General features: G+C 34.4%; 1 protein-coding gene across 3 annotated transcripts in view; it reads left to right on the forward strand.

Annotated features, from left to right (window-relative positions):
• LOC111509586 (EH domain-binding protein 1) overlaps positions 1–16,428 on the forward strand; it is a 34,310-nt gene that overhangs the window by 13,541 nt on the left and 4,341 nt on the right. For 2 of the 3 annotated variants that reach the window (XM_074182446.1, XM_074182445.1), the window contains 11 exons: positions 1,755–1,957; positions 2,062–2,412; positions 2,468–2,600; positions 7,089–7,207; positions 7,260–7,654; positions 8,925–9,197; positions 10,712–10,846; positions 12,552–12,744; positions 12,801–12,937; positions 15,144–15,376; positions 15,536–15,724. In XM_074182446.1, the coding sequence (XP_074038547.1) occupies positions 1,755–1,957; positions 2,062–2,412; positions 2,468–2,600; positions 7,089–7,207; positions 7,260–7,654; positions 8,925–9,197; positions 10,712–10,846; positions 12,552–12,744; positions 12,801–12,937; positions 15,144–15,376; positions 15,536–15,724 (2,361 nt within the window). The remainder of the gene's footprint in view (positions 1–1,754; positions 1,958–2,061; positions 2,413–2,467; positions 2,601–7,088; positions 7,208–7,259; positions 7,655–8,924; positions 9,198–10,711; positions 10,847–12,551; positions 12,745–12,800; positions 12,938–15,143; positions 15,377–15,535; positions 15,725–16,428) is intronic. The other variant, XM_074182447.1, reaches the window with a different exon arrangement.

Raw genomic sequence — 16,428 nt, forward strand, 5'->3', positions numbered from 1 at the left:
GAAATCGAGTTTGTAGGATAACGAGCTTAAGAAAGGGAGACTGCTTGAGGAAGAGAGAGAGATATCTTGAGGGAGAGAGCTTGAGAGAGGAAGGGACCTTGAGGGACAGAGAGAGCTTGAGGGAGGGAGGGAGCTTGAGGGACAGAGCGAACTTGAGGGGGGGAGATAGTTTGAGGGAGAAAACTTGAGGTAGAGAGAGAGAGCTTGAGGGAGAAAAGGAGCATGAGGGAGAGAACGAGCTTGAAGGAGAAAGAGCTTGAGAAAGGGAGTCTGCTTGAGGAAGAGAGAGAGATATATATCTTGAGGGAGAGAGTTTGAGGGAGGAAGAGACCTTGAGGGACAGAGAGAGCTTGAGGGAGGGAGGGAACTTGAGGAAGGGAGGGAACTTGAGGGACAGAGAGAACTTGAGGGGGGGTGATAGTTTGAGGGAGAGAGCTTGAGGTAGAGAGAGAGAGCTTGAGGGAGGGAGGGAACTTGAGGAAGGGAGGGAACTTGAGGGACAGAGAGAACTTGAGGGGGGGTGATAGTTTGAGGGAGAGAGCTTGAGGTAGAGAGAGAGAGCTTGAGGGAGAAAAGGATCATGAGGGAGAGAACGAGCTTGAAGGAGAAAGAGCTTGAGAAAGGGAGACTGCTTGAGGAAGAGAGAGATATATATATATATATATATATATATATATATATATATATATATATATATATATATATATATATATATATATATATATATCTTGAGGGAGAGAGTTTGAGGGAGGAAGAGACCTTGAGGGACAGAGAGAGCTTGAGGGAGGGAGGGAACTTGAGGGAGGGAGGGAACTTGAGGGGGGGGAGATAGCTTGAGGGAGAGAGCTTGAGGTACATAGAGAGAGAGCTTGAGGGAGAAAAGAAGCATGAGGGAGAAAAGGGACATGAGGGAGGGAACGAGCTTGAAGGAGAGAGAGCTTGAGGAAGGGAGAAAGCTTATGGGAGAGAGAACTTTAGGAAGGGAGACTGCATAAGGAAGCGAGAGAGAGAGAGCTTGAGATAGAGAGAAAGAGAGAGAGATATCGCGAGGGAGAGAGCTTGAGGGAGTGAGGAAGCTTGTGGGACAGAGAGCTTGAGGGACAGAAATAGCTTGAGGGAGGGAGCTTGAGGGACAGAGAGCTTAAGGTAGAGAGAGAAAGAGCTAGAGAGAGAAAACATTGTGTGGAAGAGGAGAAAATTATCAGGAAATGAAGAATTGATGATGCTAAGAAAGTGATAACAAAATTGAACAAATAGTAGAGAGATATGGACAAGTACAAGCAAACAGTTTAAAATGAAGGAATCTACATTGACTGAGAGACAGATTGAGAAAGCCAGACAAAGGAAGAGGAACAGAGTAGCAGAGGGAGAGAAACAGAGTAATATCGAAATGAGAATGAATGAATGACTAGAGACTATATAAAATTGGAGAAATGGGAGTGTGTCATAGAAAGTCAAGCATAAAGAGGATGAGACAGAATTATGCAGAAAAAGAGTTGTGGAAGAAGGGATTCTTTGAATTATATTATTTACACAGAACAATTATATTTACAAGGTTTTATGTGGATGCCCCTGATAGGGTCAGATAAGAGATATTACAATTTCTGATTTGACCGTATACTTTGGTTAATATATTTAACCATAAACATGGTGTGAAATATTAAAATGTTTATTTATTTTTATTGGTATGAACGAAAAAAATTCTTTGGTACAAAAACAATATAAAATAATTATCCTAATTGTTGTTTCTTCAGGGACGAAGACATGCAGTCCATGGCCTCTTTGATGTCTGTGAATAATAACACCGATGATATAGCTGCGCTAGAAGACGTAGAAGATGATGATTGTTCGTTAAGTGACACAGCTATGAAAAATAGTATACACGAAGTGACCCAAAATCTTCAACTAATGACTAATAGCCTGTCCGGCTCTGATTTTGCCAGTACTCCAATCAGTGGTAAGAAATTGAAAGATACTTTCTGGTATCTGTTTGAAAATAACCAGTTCGAATTGTGATTGCTTTAAAGTTTTCAATTTTCTCAGCAAAAGTTTTTGTTACAGTGGCCAGCATTCTCTCTGATGATAAAACCCCCACCGCGGAAACTTTTTCTCCCACAAAAGATATCGCAAAACAAACGAAATTACTTTCTGTGCCTCCGCCGAAAGAAACCGACTTCGTATCTGACGTTAATGATATCTACTCCGAAAAATGTTCGGAGGCATTGGATAACTTGGAAAGCTCCATTACCGAAGAAGGAGATGGCGACTTTAATAAAGTAACTCCTCTCAGCTTCACCAAAAAAGATAAAATCGAAAATGATACAAGGAATACTGTGAATTTGAAACTGGAACCCCTCGAACAGAAGGAGCAAATTGAAATTCCTAATCCGCAGCAAGAGCTTTCGACACCGGGTAAGTAAATTTGAATATTTTTTTTTTGTTGTACTAAACGTGTCATCTATTTCAGGACAAGATTTGTTGGAATGGTGCAAGGACATGACGAAATCATATCCCGGAGTGAAGGTAACTAACTTGACTACGAGCTGGAGGAATGGTATGGCTTTCTGTGCTCTGATTCATCATTTCGAACCTGATCTCATGTGAGTGATTATATTTATATTTCAGTAGTATCAAGTATGTAAATATCAAATATCTATATATCTATATATATATATATATATATATATATATATATATATATATATATATATATATATATATATATATATATCTTCTTCTATTAATTATCTGCGAGCGCTTTCGACAGCTGGTCGTACTGTCATCTTCTAGGCACTCCTCAAACTGAACTTGTCATCCTGTCGTCTGCCTCTTTATATGGTCCGAACGTCTCAACTCAGGTATTTCAGGTACTTCAGGTAAATTTGTCTGTATTTGTACTGCATCAGGTACTATTCTTTGTGTTAGATCTTCTCTAGGAATGTGTTTGGTTTTGTTTAATATATTTCCACATTCCTAGAGAAGATCTAACACAAAGAATAGTACCTGATGCAGTACAAATACAGACAAATTTACCTGAAGTACCTGAAATACCTGAGTTGAAACGTTCAGACCGTATGAAGAGGCAGACGACAGGATGACAAGTTCAGTTTGAGGAGTGCCTAGAAGATGACAGTACGACCAGCTGTCGATCTTTTTTCATCATTATTCTTATTATTGAATTTTGAATTACTTTTTAGTTAATTAGCGATGTCTTGAAGGTACCACCCCATACTATTATACAGTAACGTATTATGGAGTTAGCCAAGGCATCATACACCATCAGTATCATTTTCCTGTTCAGTATATTCCTGAGCTGATGAAATTTATATATTAATTTACATACTCTGGTTACTGTATAATCAATGTGTGCATTCCACCGAAGAGATTGGTCCACCAATACCTCTAGGTATTTTCAGTAAATAGTGACATAATGGTTAGTAAGTTATAGGTTCGTTCCAACCTTGAGTCACAAACAGATTTCCAACTGTTTGTAAATCGTTGACAACGCGCATGTCTGGTAAATATTGGTTTCTGAATAATTTGAAATTTCTGATTGGAACAGCTGATAGTTCAACTGAAGTTTGGCATGGAATTTCAACATAACCTTTAAAAATAATTTGGGAAAGAAAGTTTTTGGCTTTCTACTACTCCATCTTAATACAAAAAAAGGGGATGAGGAAATCTTCCAAAGAAAGGAAGGAAGTAATCAATTTGAATGTGTAGGTCATGGATGTGTAGATCATGCAAAGAAGTAACTTTCAGACACAAACTGACAGAATGTCCTCCTGAAACAGCTACTTTCATATAAACATTGAATTACACGAAAGAAAAAAAAATTCTTTCGAAACAAATACTTCTATATGAACACTGAATTATACAGAAGATATTTTTCTCTACTCAGTTTGTATTTCAAACATTCCACAACGAGTGTCACCCCCAAAAATATAACTCCTTCAATTCTTTAAAAATAAATCTAATCAAGTGTATTTCTGGGGAGTAAAAGAAGGTTGCAGTATTTTATATCTCTATTCTATTTACTTATCAACATGGAACTGGAAGGTCACTGCAATAAATAATTTGTGTAATTAAAGATGTTCATATTATAGGTTCACTTGAAGAATTCCCAATTTTTCCTGCGCCAGCAAATACATTATTTATTTTATAACAATTTTTGCAGGTTATGTTGTTTGTAAGTTGCATGAACATAAAACAGAAACAGTAATACGGAATACGCATGCGTCAGATTGATGGTTAGAAGATAATCCTCAAACCATTCTGATAGATTTCGAACAGGTTTGAATCTTGGATGAAACAGAAAACTGACAGTTTACTAATGGTTGGAAACTCACGTTGGAACGCAATCACATTACTGCGCAGAATCCTGACTGTCAGAAACTGTTTCTGACGCTGGTTGGAACGAACCTTATATAACATTGGCATTAGAGGGTTCCTTCTGGAATGGATAAAATCTTTTATGGAAGATAGGAAAATGGTAGCAACTGTGAATAATGCAGTATCTGTTATTCAAGATATTATCCTTGGGGTACCAAAGGGGTCCATTTTAGGCCCACTGCTTTTCTCTATATAAATGATCTTCCGAAGTATATAAAACAAGGTTTTATTATCCTATTCGCAGATGACACTACCATTACAGTTTCTGGAGGAGCTAGAAAACAACATTAATTCAGTCATGGATGACATGATTTCTTAGTGTGATAGAAATCAACTAAAATTGAATTAAAGTAAAACAGTACATTTAAGCTTCACGTTAAGGAAAACAGTGAAACTCGACAACATCCAACTCTCGGAAACAGCCAAACTCCTTGGTATGTTTATAGATAAAACCTTGTCTTGGGAGCCCCATATCGATCATGTCTACAAAAAATTGAATCAAGCGTTATTTGCAATAAGACAGATCAAAGACGTGCTTAGTTTAGATGGTATCAGGATTGTTTACTATTCATTGGCGTACTCACATATGGCAAAAAATGTATTAATGTGGGGTTCTTCTGTGGAGGCAAAACGTGTTTTTATTGTTCAAAAAAGAATAATTAGAACTATCTTTAATATTGCACCCAGGGATAGCTGTAGACCTGCTTTTTGCAAGAACAAGATGCTAACGTTACCTTGTATCTATATATATAAAGCTCTGCTTCATGTGAAAAATAGTGTACCCAATCTGAGAGATGAATCAATAGTTCATAACTATGCAACACGAAATAGACATTTATTAACTTTCCCAAAACATAAAACATCGACATTCAAGGAATCACTTGCATATAATGGCATAATATTATTCAATACGTTGCCTCAAGATATTGAAGATTTGCATATTATACCATTTAAAAAACAAATTAAGGAGCTATTAACTAATAAGGGATATTATGCGTAGAAGAATTCTTAGAACGGTATACACTGTTATCATGATTATTGCTTTCATTGCATTTCTTTCATCCTAGTTAAAGATAAATTTACTTTTATGTATGTATGTGTGTATATATGTGTATGTATATTTGTATGTATATATGTGTATATATATATAGTGTTATGTGTATGTGTGTTTGTTTTATTTTTATATATGTTTATAGTTAAGTACCTGTCCATGTTATAATGTGGACCGTTATTATTGTTTTATATAATTTTCATATTTTTATTTATGACGTGTCTTATATCATGTAAATGATCGAAAAGACGAATAAAGTTATTATTATTTTTTTGTATCCGTTTTCTGTATAGAAGTACAGCTACAATTGGGAACATTTGCACAATATATTTTGTGGATTTTTATGATGTTTGTAGCTGGTTGATCTCTAGTGTGGACCGTTATTATTGTTTTATATAATTTTCATATTTTTATTTATGACGTGTCTTATATCATGTAAATGATCGAAAAGACGAATAAAGTTATTATTATTTTTTTGTATCCGTTTTCTGTATAGAAGTACAGCTACAATTGGGAACATTTGCACAATATATTTTGTGGATTTTTATGATGTTTGTAGCTGGTTGATCTCTAGTTGTTGGAGCAAATGCAATAAATTTGTTTTTTTTAACATTGACACTCAATAAATTAGAACTCAACCAGTTGAAAATCGTTTTGATGCCTATTTCAGACTGAGTGTATACTTCTTCCCACGTTTTTCCAACAAAAGTGATAGCTGTGTCATCAGCAAATGAAGTTATTTCACCATTGAAATCAGAAATTTTTGAAGATGTTGCTCATATATATTAGAAATAAGATGGGTCCTAATACAGTTCCTTGGGGTACACCCTGAGTCATTTTTAGTGGATTGCTGAGAGGGTAATTTACTTTGACAAACGGTGTTCTATTTGTCAAATAGTCCTCAAATATTTTCAAAGCAACATCCCTCACACCAATGTTAGCTAAACGTTGAAGGAGTATATTATGATCCATGGTATCAATTTCCTTGGCCAAATCCAAAAAGACAGTTATGCATATGTGGGTTGCTATATGTGTAAAAAAGTAAATAACTCCTGCTGACGTTATCACCATCTGGAACCCTTCCGGCCACATGTCATCAAAAATAAGCAAAGCAAAGACCACCCCGATAGTGCTTACGTAATACTTGAATAGTCCATTGAGCCTTTTCAACGATTCAGTTTTCATTTACTTAATAGTCGCAAGACGCCGTCCTCTTATGGGTCTCTTCAATCTTGGGAACAGGAGAAAGTGCAGTGGAGAAAATCTGGTGAATACGGTGGCTGTGGAATGATTTCGGTGTTGTTTTTGAAATTACGAACAAGTAATGCATAACCATATACATTGATTCGATACCAGTTATAACCCTTTTAAGCAAATCTGGATCTCCGTTGAAGCCATTCAACAATTTCTTAGTATTGCTCATTTGACGTTTTTTTTTGGTTAAAACCGTTTTCAATATTTATAAAAGAAATTGTTGAAAAAAATTTTTCTTCACAAGGATTAGCAGTATAAAGTATTTTCAGACCCTTTCGAGAACAAAGACTACCTAGGGAAATTTTTAATGTGTGACTTTGAGAATGAGTTTTTCTGTAATAATAAATGTGATGTAAATTCTCACAATAACAGTGCAGGTTTCTATTTTCAGAGACTTTGATTCCTTATCGCCACACGACGTTAAAGGAAATTGTAAGAAGGCATTTGATGCCGGAGACAAACTTGGCATTCCAAAGGTGATAGAACCTTCTGATATGCATATGCTGGCAGGTGAGAAGTTGGTCGGTTTTCTGACATAAATTATACCAGATAATCATTTCAGTTCCTGACAAGCTAGCAGTAATAACTTACCTCCATCAGCTCAGAGCCCGCTTCACAGGCCACCAATTGGAAGTGCAGCAAATCGGTAAAACGGTCGAAGAGAGCAATTATGTTATAGGAAAATTCAACACCGATAAAGACACGGATATCACTAAACAAGTTTTCGGTCAGGAAATCATCAACTTGCGGAAAGCCAAGCAGAACAAGAAGCAGGACAATCAGAAAGATTTGGAGATGAATTTGGTGAATAACCATAAGGGTGACGCTTCGAAACTCAGGCTGCCGTTGAAGATATTGAACGAACCTGAGCCGGAGAAGGAAAAGGAAAAGTCACCCACAATCGTGAAGGATGTGAAGGACATCATCCTCAACAGTTCGAAAAGTATAATGAGTAAGGTTAGTTTCTGAATATTACAATGATTATTATAATTACAATATATCATTCTGTATATCAGAATGATATAGATAGAAAGCCAGGAATTTAAATTTTTCAATTCAAAGGGATCGGAGATGAGTTTTCAATGCTGAGGAACGAGTAATTTTTTTTTTTCAAACCTACACTACTTCGATATATCTTTTGCAGTCATGTAATCCAGGCATAGAATCTCGAATCTTTCATTAGTTATTCCCGAATATAAGCAGTATTCACTGTATGTTTACATCCGCTAAACTATAATATGTGGTGTCAAATTCTATATAGAAAAAGGTTAAATGATATTTCATATGATAATTTTTTGATAAATTTTCCAAAATCGACCTGATTTTTCAGATTTAAGAAATCTCTATCTACAAATCGATTATTTTCAAGCCGCCTTACCTGAAAAATTTTAATCTGCGAATCGATTATCCTAAATTGACTTTTTCAAGCAATCTTACCTGAAAAAATGTTATCTTTTGATCAATTTCCCAAAATTTTTCAGGTTTTTCAACTAAACATGCCTATCTACACACCGATTTCCCAAAATCTCCTTATTTCCAAGCTAACTCACCTGAAAAATTTAATCTATAAATCAGTTTTTTCAAGTTTTTTTTTCACCAAAAAAATCTCATCTTTTGAGCGCTTACCTCAAATCAACCTGAATTTTCAGGTAAAAAAATTATTATTTTTGGTTGATTTTCCCAAATCGACCAGATTTTTTAGGTTTCTTACGTAACAAATTGCTATTGTATAATAGCTTTTCCCAAATCGACCTGATCTTTTAGGTTTTTAAAAAATCTCAACTGGAAAATAAATAGATTTTTCCAACTTACTTGTATTCAAGCTATCTTACCAGAAAAATTTCAAGCTATCTTACCTGAAATTGTCAAGCTATCCTACCTAAAAACTTCTTATCTTTTGAACCAGTAGTCTTGATTTTTTAGCTAGAGAATTCTTATTTTTTCAACCCAATTTTTCAGGTTCCTTAGCTAAGGTATTCCTATTTTTAAAGATTTTCCCAAATCGACCTGATTTCGGGTTTTTCACCTAGACAATGTGAGACTTATTCTATGGTGTAACAAATATTAATGAATCAAATATGGATAATTATCATTTAATAACATTTTCACTCTACTGATTGGTGATTAGTAAGGTATTTATTTTCCATATAGTCTTCTTTTAGAATTTGTTTTTCTGCTTTATAGGGTGTGACAATAAATAATTTTATCATCATTATTATAATTCCAGGTTATATCATCTCCAGCACGGGACAAACAAGAGCAACAACAGAAGAAGCAGGAAGAAAAGAAAACCGAATCCAAAAAACCAATACTCATGACAAGGAGAGAGCTGACTGATCCGTTTGGTTCCGACGACGAGGATGATCCTCCTTCTGTAAATAAAAAAGTAGATGTCGACGGAATTCCCCAAACTAACGGGGACGTTAACGTTAATCTAGACTCGGCTGACAACGCAGATAAAAAAAGCGATATCTTCTCTGACTTGCCAAAGCCAAATCCAGTAAGTTTTCATATTATTTCATTCGTTATTACTGATTCTTATTTTTGATAAATCTCTTATTCTTTCCTTAAACTGTAGTACATTATACTTTCACCTATACTATTATTTTTTTTTACATTAATCGAGTTTATTGTAGCAATTCAAGCAAATTCCAAGTTTAAAGAAAGAATTAAGAAAATTCCTAGTTTAGAGTAAGACTTCAAGAAAATTCCGAGTTTAAAGTAAGAATTTGAGAAAATTCAGATTTTCAAGTAAGAATTTTTAGAAAATTCCGACTTCAGAGTAAGAATTTGAGAAAATTCCAACTTAAAATTGAGAATTTGGGAAAATTCCGAATTCAAAGTAAGAATTTTAGAAAATCCTGAGTTAAAATTAAGATTTTAAAAAAATTCCAAATTTAAAGTAAGAATTTGAAAAAATTCCGAGTTTAAAGTAAGAATTTAAGAAAATTCCGAGTTTACAGTAAGAATTTGAAAAATCCGGAGTTCAGAGTAAGAATTTAACAAAATTCAGAGTCCAAAGTTAAAATTCTGCAAAATTTTGAGTTTACAATTGAAATTTAACAATATTAAGAAATAACAGAACTTATTGATGATAATTATACTATTCTAACTAAATCTGTACATTTTTGTTGAATACCGATTGTATACTTAGAATTTTATTAAATTCACACTTTAAATTGTGAATTTTATTAAATACCAACAAGGATTTAATTGCAAAGCCAGAATTTTGTGATTTTGTTTTTAAAGTAATTTGTGACCCTTCTATGCAATATTGGAAAATTGTATATACAGGGTGAGCTATCGAAAACATACCTCAAGGTGTAAGTGTTGGAGAAAGAGCTTTTTACAAAAATCTACAAGCATATCAAGCTTGTAGGAGAGACATGAATTGACCTAAAAACCACAATAACATCTTCAACTATTTTAGAGGGGGTTTTCCCCTTCACTAACAAACTGGAAGTTAGATGAAACCAGAGCCTGAGAGCTTTTGATCCAACGCCAGACTGCTTAATTGTCCTTGAAAGAGAAGCGTAAAAGTAAAGGTGATGACATCTTCTCTTACGTCATCTATGGGATTGACAGAGAACTCAATCCACAGATATCATGGATAAACGAGACTTCCCAAGGTGGTCAGATGCAAAGTCCAGCTTCCACATCGCCCATCGAACGAGATTTTTTTTTGTCTTGACTTTTAGGTTTCTTCTTTGAGGACAGTTGAGTGGTCCAGCCTAGTCCCACAATTAAATCTTTTGCCTAAGCTTTTGGGCTCTGCTTCCATCTAGTTCTTTGCAGTGGAAGCTGCAATGAGAGACAGAAGACGAATCTCGTTCATATTTGATATTCGGGGATTGAGTCTTCTATCGATCCAATAAGATGGCGTCTTCGATTGCTTAGTCTAATTTTGAAAATTTTTCCATCATTTCCCTTTCTGAATATATAGGGTAGGTATAGACACGTTTGGGCAACTTTTCAAACTAACCAATAAACTACAACTAATAATTTGATATAAAGGTTTGGCAAGCAATTAAAAATTTTTTGACACGTGTGCAGCAAATACTCATGAGACATTCGGAACAGAGAGAAAGAGCCAGAGTGTTATTGGAACAGACAAGGAAAGATAGTTCCAACCCAACTTCTCCTTCGAAGGTATGTATTGCATGGCAAATATTTCGTTTTTATAGTTTTTTTCCTTATATGCAGCTCGAAAAGCTTCCCGATATTTCACATTATTTTTTAAAACCTTTTGTCATGAAACGATAATGATAATTTGAATTGAAGGGGTTATATTTTTAGGAGTGATTAATTTTTGGGAAAGAAAGGTTTTGGGCTTTCTACTACTCCATCTTGACACAAAAAAAGGATGAGGGATTCTTTCAAAGAAAGGAAGGAAGTAATCAATTTGAAAATAAGTAACTCTATACATGGATGTGTAGATCATGCAAAGAAGTAACTTTCAGATGCAAACTGAAAGAAAGTCCTCCTGAAACAGCTACTTTCATATAAACATTGAATTACACGAAAGAAAAAAAATTCTTTCGAAACAAATACTTCTATATGAACACTGAATTATACAGAAGATACTTTTCTCTATTCAGTTTGTATTTCAAACATTCGTTGGGGAATAAAAATCAGATATCATTCACATGAGTTCTACTTTAAATGAATGGTAACAAATTGCACTTATATGGAACACTGTCATCCTCACTGGTATACATCGATGTTTTGCCTTCCTTTCTTTGGAAGATTCCCTCATCCTTTTTTTGTATCAAGACGGAGTAGTAGAAAGCCAAAAACTTTCTTTCCCAAAAAGATAATGATAACTTATATATTATTACAAATTGTCCGATGTTTTCGCGATTATTGACTGTTGTCATTGAGTTTTTTTAATTGCAGATCATGGTTAATAAACCCGGAAATATCAGCCATGACAGTTTACACACCATGATGTATTTATTTTACTTCTACTGAATCAAACACAATATTTGTTCGAGTTCATCGAAAACTATCACTCGAAATGTTCCACAAGGATCTATTTTGGGTCCAGTTTCATTTTTTATTTATATAAATTATGTTTCAAAATTATTATTGAAAGGAAACATTAAGTTATACATGGATGACATATTACCTCATTTTTCTAGTAATACTGAAGAAATTCACAATAACAAGAATAATTGTTGGGACTGTACATTGATGATAGTTGGAAATCTCATATTGAGATATTAAAGAAAAAAATCAGACCATTTTCAGAAATAATTTTCAGGGTTAAAAGTTTTATTTCTTTGAAATATATCAAATATATTTACTTTTGTTGATTCATCAATACTGAATCCTGCAAAATGGAGTAATAAAATGTTCAATCAAATTAATATATCTCAAACCTATAACTTATTTTTCAATTGAAAATGTGTTGTTTTATTCATTCACTTACAAAATTAAAACATTCAAAACAAACCCCCGGGAGAAATTAATATTCCATTTTGGTGTTACAATATACAATGTGTACAAGATAAGGAGGGCGAGCATGGAAAAATCAGAAACAAAAATATATTCAAAGTTGGTTGAGTTGAATAAAAGTTATCCTTTTCACAAATAATGTTTTATAATTTTGAAAATTCTGCTTGTGTGTGATACATCAGTGAAACAAAAAGGCTAACTCATTTTGGGTGATTCCTTTTTCTAGTTCATGGAAAAACTACGTTAGAAAAAAATCAAAATTAAAAAGTGTTGTTTTTTTGTGAAGTTTCAAGTAGAAATCTAACATTAAAGCGTGTTTTTTGAATAAGTTGTGATGGATTTTCATTAAGTATCTGGTCAGTTCTATCATATTAATCAAAGATTGATTTTTCTTCAGTCAGAAGAAGAAAGGCAAGCTCTTCTTCGTGAAAGAGCAAGGAAGATGCTTGCTGACGCGCGTAGAGGCTCAGGAACTAACACAGAGATTATCAGGGTTAGTCCAGAATCGGTGAAGGCTTACATGGAAGCCGAGGATAAGCTGAGGTTTTTGGATAATGAGATCCAAAACATGGAACGGCAAAACATTTTAGGTAATTGAAAGTTGATATTAATACTCCTTATAATCAAAAAGCTGTTTTTTTTTCAGATTCTGAGAAGAACGGAAACGTGTACTCGAATAACTTGCAGATTGTTGAAGAGCTCTCTGTTAAATCTAGTCCCCATGAAAATAATAGAGAAAAAATTACTCCCGATAGACTACCGGAAGATTTAGGGTTGCGAGAGGTATGTCTTTTGTTTTCTATGTGAATTTAATTGTTTTTACATACTCCACTGCAAAAATCTCATTTACTACATTTTTTGAAGACATCAGCCATAATCACTGGTCATATGAGTCAACCGTACTTGATAATAATCGTAGCATTCAGACAACTCAAAAGTCTATCCATGCCAAAGCCATGTGTCTATCTCAAACAACTAATTCCTTAGCTAATGTAATGACGGATATTGAATTAATTCTAATGTACACTTGGGCAAGGTTTTCTCACCTTTTAGGATCCCTACGAATTTGTTCAATTTGATGTGTTTTCCGCATCTCGTATTTTGATAAGATTTTGTTACATATTCAAGAAACACTTTAATGTGAGATTTTCACTTCAGGCATATAGACACACTTGAAGAAGCTATTGTATAGCGAAACACGTGTTGCATTGTTGTAAAAATGTTTAGTGAAAATCTGACTATAAAGTGTTTCTTGAATATATTCCACTAAACAGTTTACAAAAACGCAACACGTGTTTCTCTATACAATAGCTTCTTCAGGCGTATCTTGAGTATGGACACGTCTAAAGAAGCTATTGTATAGCGACGTGAAAATCTGACAAAGTGTTTTTTGAATATATTCCACTAAACTGTTTATCAAAAACGCAACACGTGTTTCTCTATACAATAGCTTCTTCAGGCGTGTCTAGAGTATGGACACGTCTAAAGAAGCTATTGTATAGCGACGTGAAAATCTGACAAAGTGTTTATTGAATATATTCCACTAAACAGTTTACAGAAACGCAACACGTGTTTCTCTATACAATAGCTTCTTCAGGCGTGTCTATAGTATAGACACGTTTTTGTAAACGTAACACGTGTTTCCCTACACAATAGCTTCTTCAGGCGTGTCTATAGTATGGACACTTCTGAAGTAGCTATTGTATAGCGACGTAAAAATCTGACAATAAAGAGTTTCTTAAATATATTCCAATGAACAGTTCACAAAAACACAACACGTGCTTCGTTATACAATAGCTTCTTCAGGCGTGTATATACGCTATAGATACGCCTGAAGAAGCTACAGTATAGTGAAACACGTGCTGAGTTTTTGTGAAACCGTTTGATGAAAATCTCAAAGTGAAGTGTTTCTTGAAATCAGTCCATTGAACAGTTTACAAAAACGCAACACGTGCTTCGTTATACAATAGCTTCTTCAGGCGTGTATATACGCTATAGATACGCCTGAAGAAGCTATAGTATACTGAAACACGTGCTGAGTTTTTGTGAAACCGTTTAATGAAAATCTCAAAGTGAAGTGTTTCTGAACAGTTCACAAAAACGCAACACTTGCTTCGTTATACAATAGCTTCTTCAGGCGTGTATATACGCTATAGATACGTCTGAAGAAGCTATAGTATAGTGAAACACGTGCTGAGTTTTTGTGAAATCGTTTAATGAGAACCTCAAAGTTAAGTGTTTCCTGAATACAGTCCACTGAACAGTTCACAAAAACGTAACACGTATGTCGCTATACAATAGCTTCTTCAGGCGTGTCTATACTCTAAAGATACGCCTGAAAAAGCTATAGTATAGTGAAACACGTGCTGAGTTTTTGTGAAACCATTTGATGAAAATCTCAAAGTGAAGTGTTTCTTGAATACAGTGCACTGAACAGTTCACAAAAACGCAACACGTATTTCGTTATACAATAGTTTCTTCAGGCGTGTCTATAGTATGGACACTTCTGAAGTAGCTATTGTATAGCGACGTAAAAATCTGACAATAAAGTGTTTCTTAAATATATTCCAATGAACAGTTCACAAAAACACAACACGTGTTTCGCTATACAATATACGCTATAGATACGCCTGAAGAAGCTATAGTATAATGAAACACGTGCTAAGTGTTTGTGAAACCGTTCAATGAAAATCTCAAATTGAAGTGTTTCTTGAATACAGTCTACTGAACAGTTTACAACACATGCTTCGTTATACAATAGCTTCTTCAGGAATGTATATACGCTATAGATACGCCTGAAGAAGCTATAGTATAGTGAAACACGTGCTGAATTTTTGTGAAACCGTTTAATGAGAATCTCAAAGTGAAGTATTTCTTGAATACAGTTCACTGAACAGCTCACAAAAACGCAACACGTGTTTTGCTATACAATAGCTATTGTTAAGCAAAACACCTGTTTTGCTATTGTCCTAATTGTGCCATTTTTCAGATGGGAATAGATGTCCAGGACGTACACTCGTGGATAGACAAAGAAAACGAGGACCTTGAGAGGGAGCAGCGTGCGATAGACGAACAAGCAGCCATTCTTGAGAAGCAACTCAGAGCCGTGATGGAATCGAGGAATAGTAATGGAGAAGAAGAAGAAGCTCTTATGACGAAATGGTTCACATTTGTTAATAAAAAGAACGCTTTGCTCAGGCGGCAGATGCAACTTAATATTCTGTGAGTCAATTAAATCATAATTATCAGTTTTTTAAGTGAAGTTGAACTGATAGTTTCCAAAACTTTCACAAAAGTTATAATAATCACTCAATGTGATATTTTCTTCAATTTATTATGTAACTGTGTTTTGTTGTAATCATTTCGAACTCTATTTTTCAGGGAAAAAGAAGCAGATTTGGAAACAAGGTACAAAACTCTCAACGAAGAGCTGCAGAAAATCGCCTCGATCGAGGACTGGAGAAAAACGGAAGAACAGCGTAACAGGGAACAAGCTTTGCTGGATGAACTTGTTCAGATTGTGAATAAAAGAGACGAGCTTGTGCATCATTTAGATAATCAGGAGAAAGCGTGAGCATGATTTTTTTCATTCACAAATAGGTTTTTGATCGTTTGTCAAGTTTTTCCCCAAATCTCCAGTCTTATGTGGAAAGCTGGATTTTTCTGAAAGATGAATTTGAAGAAATAAAAAATGGGTTCCAATTGTTTGAAATCTTTATTGTCGTTACACCGTCGTTTTGATGATTCATTAAGTGATATATTCAAAAAATCCTAAAAAATATCTCGTGAATGGTTGATTTTTGATATAAAGAATGTTTCATGTAAGTGAGTCACAATCATCTCTGAATTTCAAAACTATCCTGAAATACAAAATACATATCTTTAGAATTGATCATCGATTGCGAACACCTTGTATAACATATTGGAAGTGTTACTTCTACAAGATGATGGAATGAAGTGTTTTGATGAATCATTCATTTATTCTATCAAACTTTTGAACTTCATGGGGAAATCACTGGAGAGCCAATTATCTATTTTTTTTGGAGTAAATGAATGAATATTTTGAAAACGGTATTGTATAAACTCTCAAGAATCATGTCAGGTATTCAAAAATGTGAACATATACAGGGTGTTATATTTGAATTAAGGAAGTTGGTAACAACTCCCGGTATAACCAGAAGTGTTGGAAAAACGCCATATCATTATCATTTGATAAAGCATAGTCCAAAAACCAATATTTGCCAATTTTCAGGATATGAATATCCTGAAAATTG

Source organism: Leptinotarsa decemlineata, unplaced genomic scaffold (genome assembly GCF_025532065.1).
Source record: "Leptinotarsa decemlineata unplaced genomic scaffold, Ldec_3_MD MMD2_tig00026328_RagTag_RagTag, whole genome shotgun sequence".
In the NCBI taxonomy this organism is placed as follows: domain Eukaryota; kingdom Metazoa; phylum Arthropoda; class Insecta; order Coleoptera; family Chrysomelidae; genus Leptinotarsa; species Leptinotarsa decemlineata.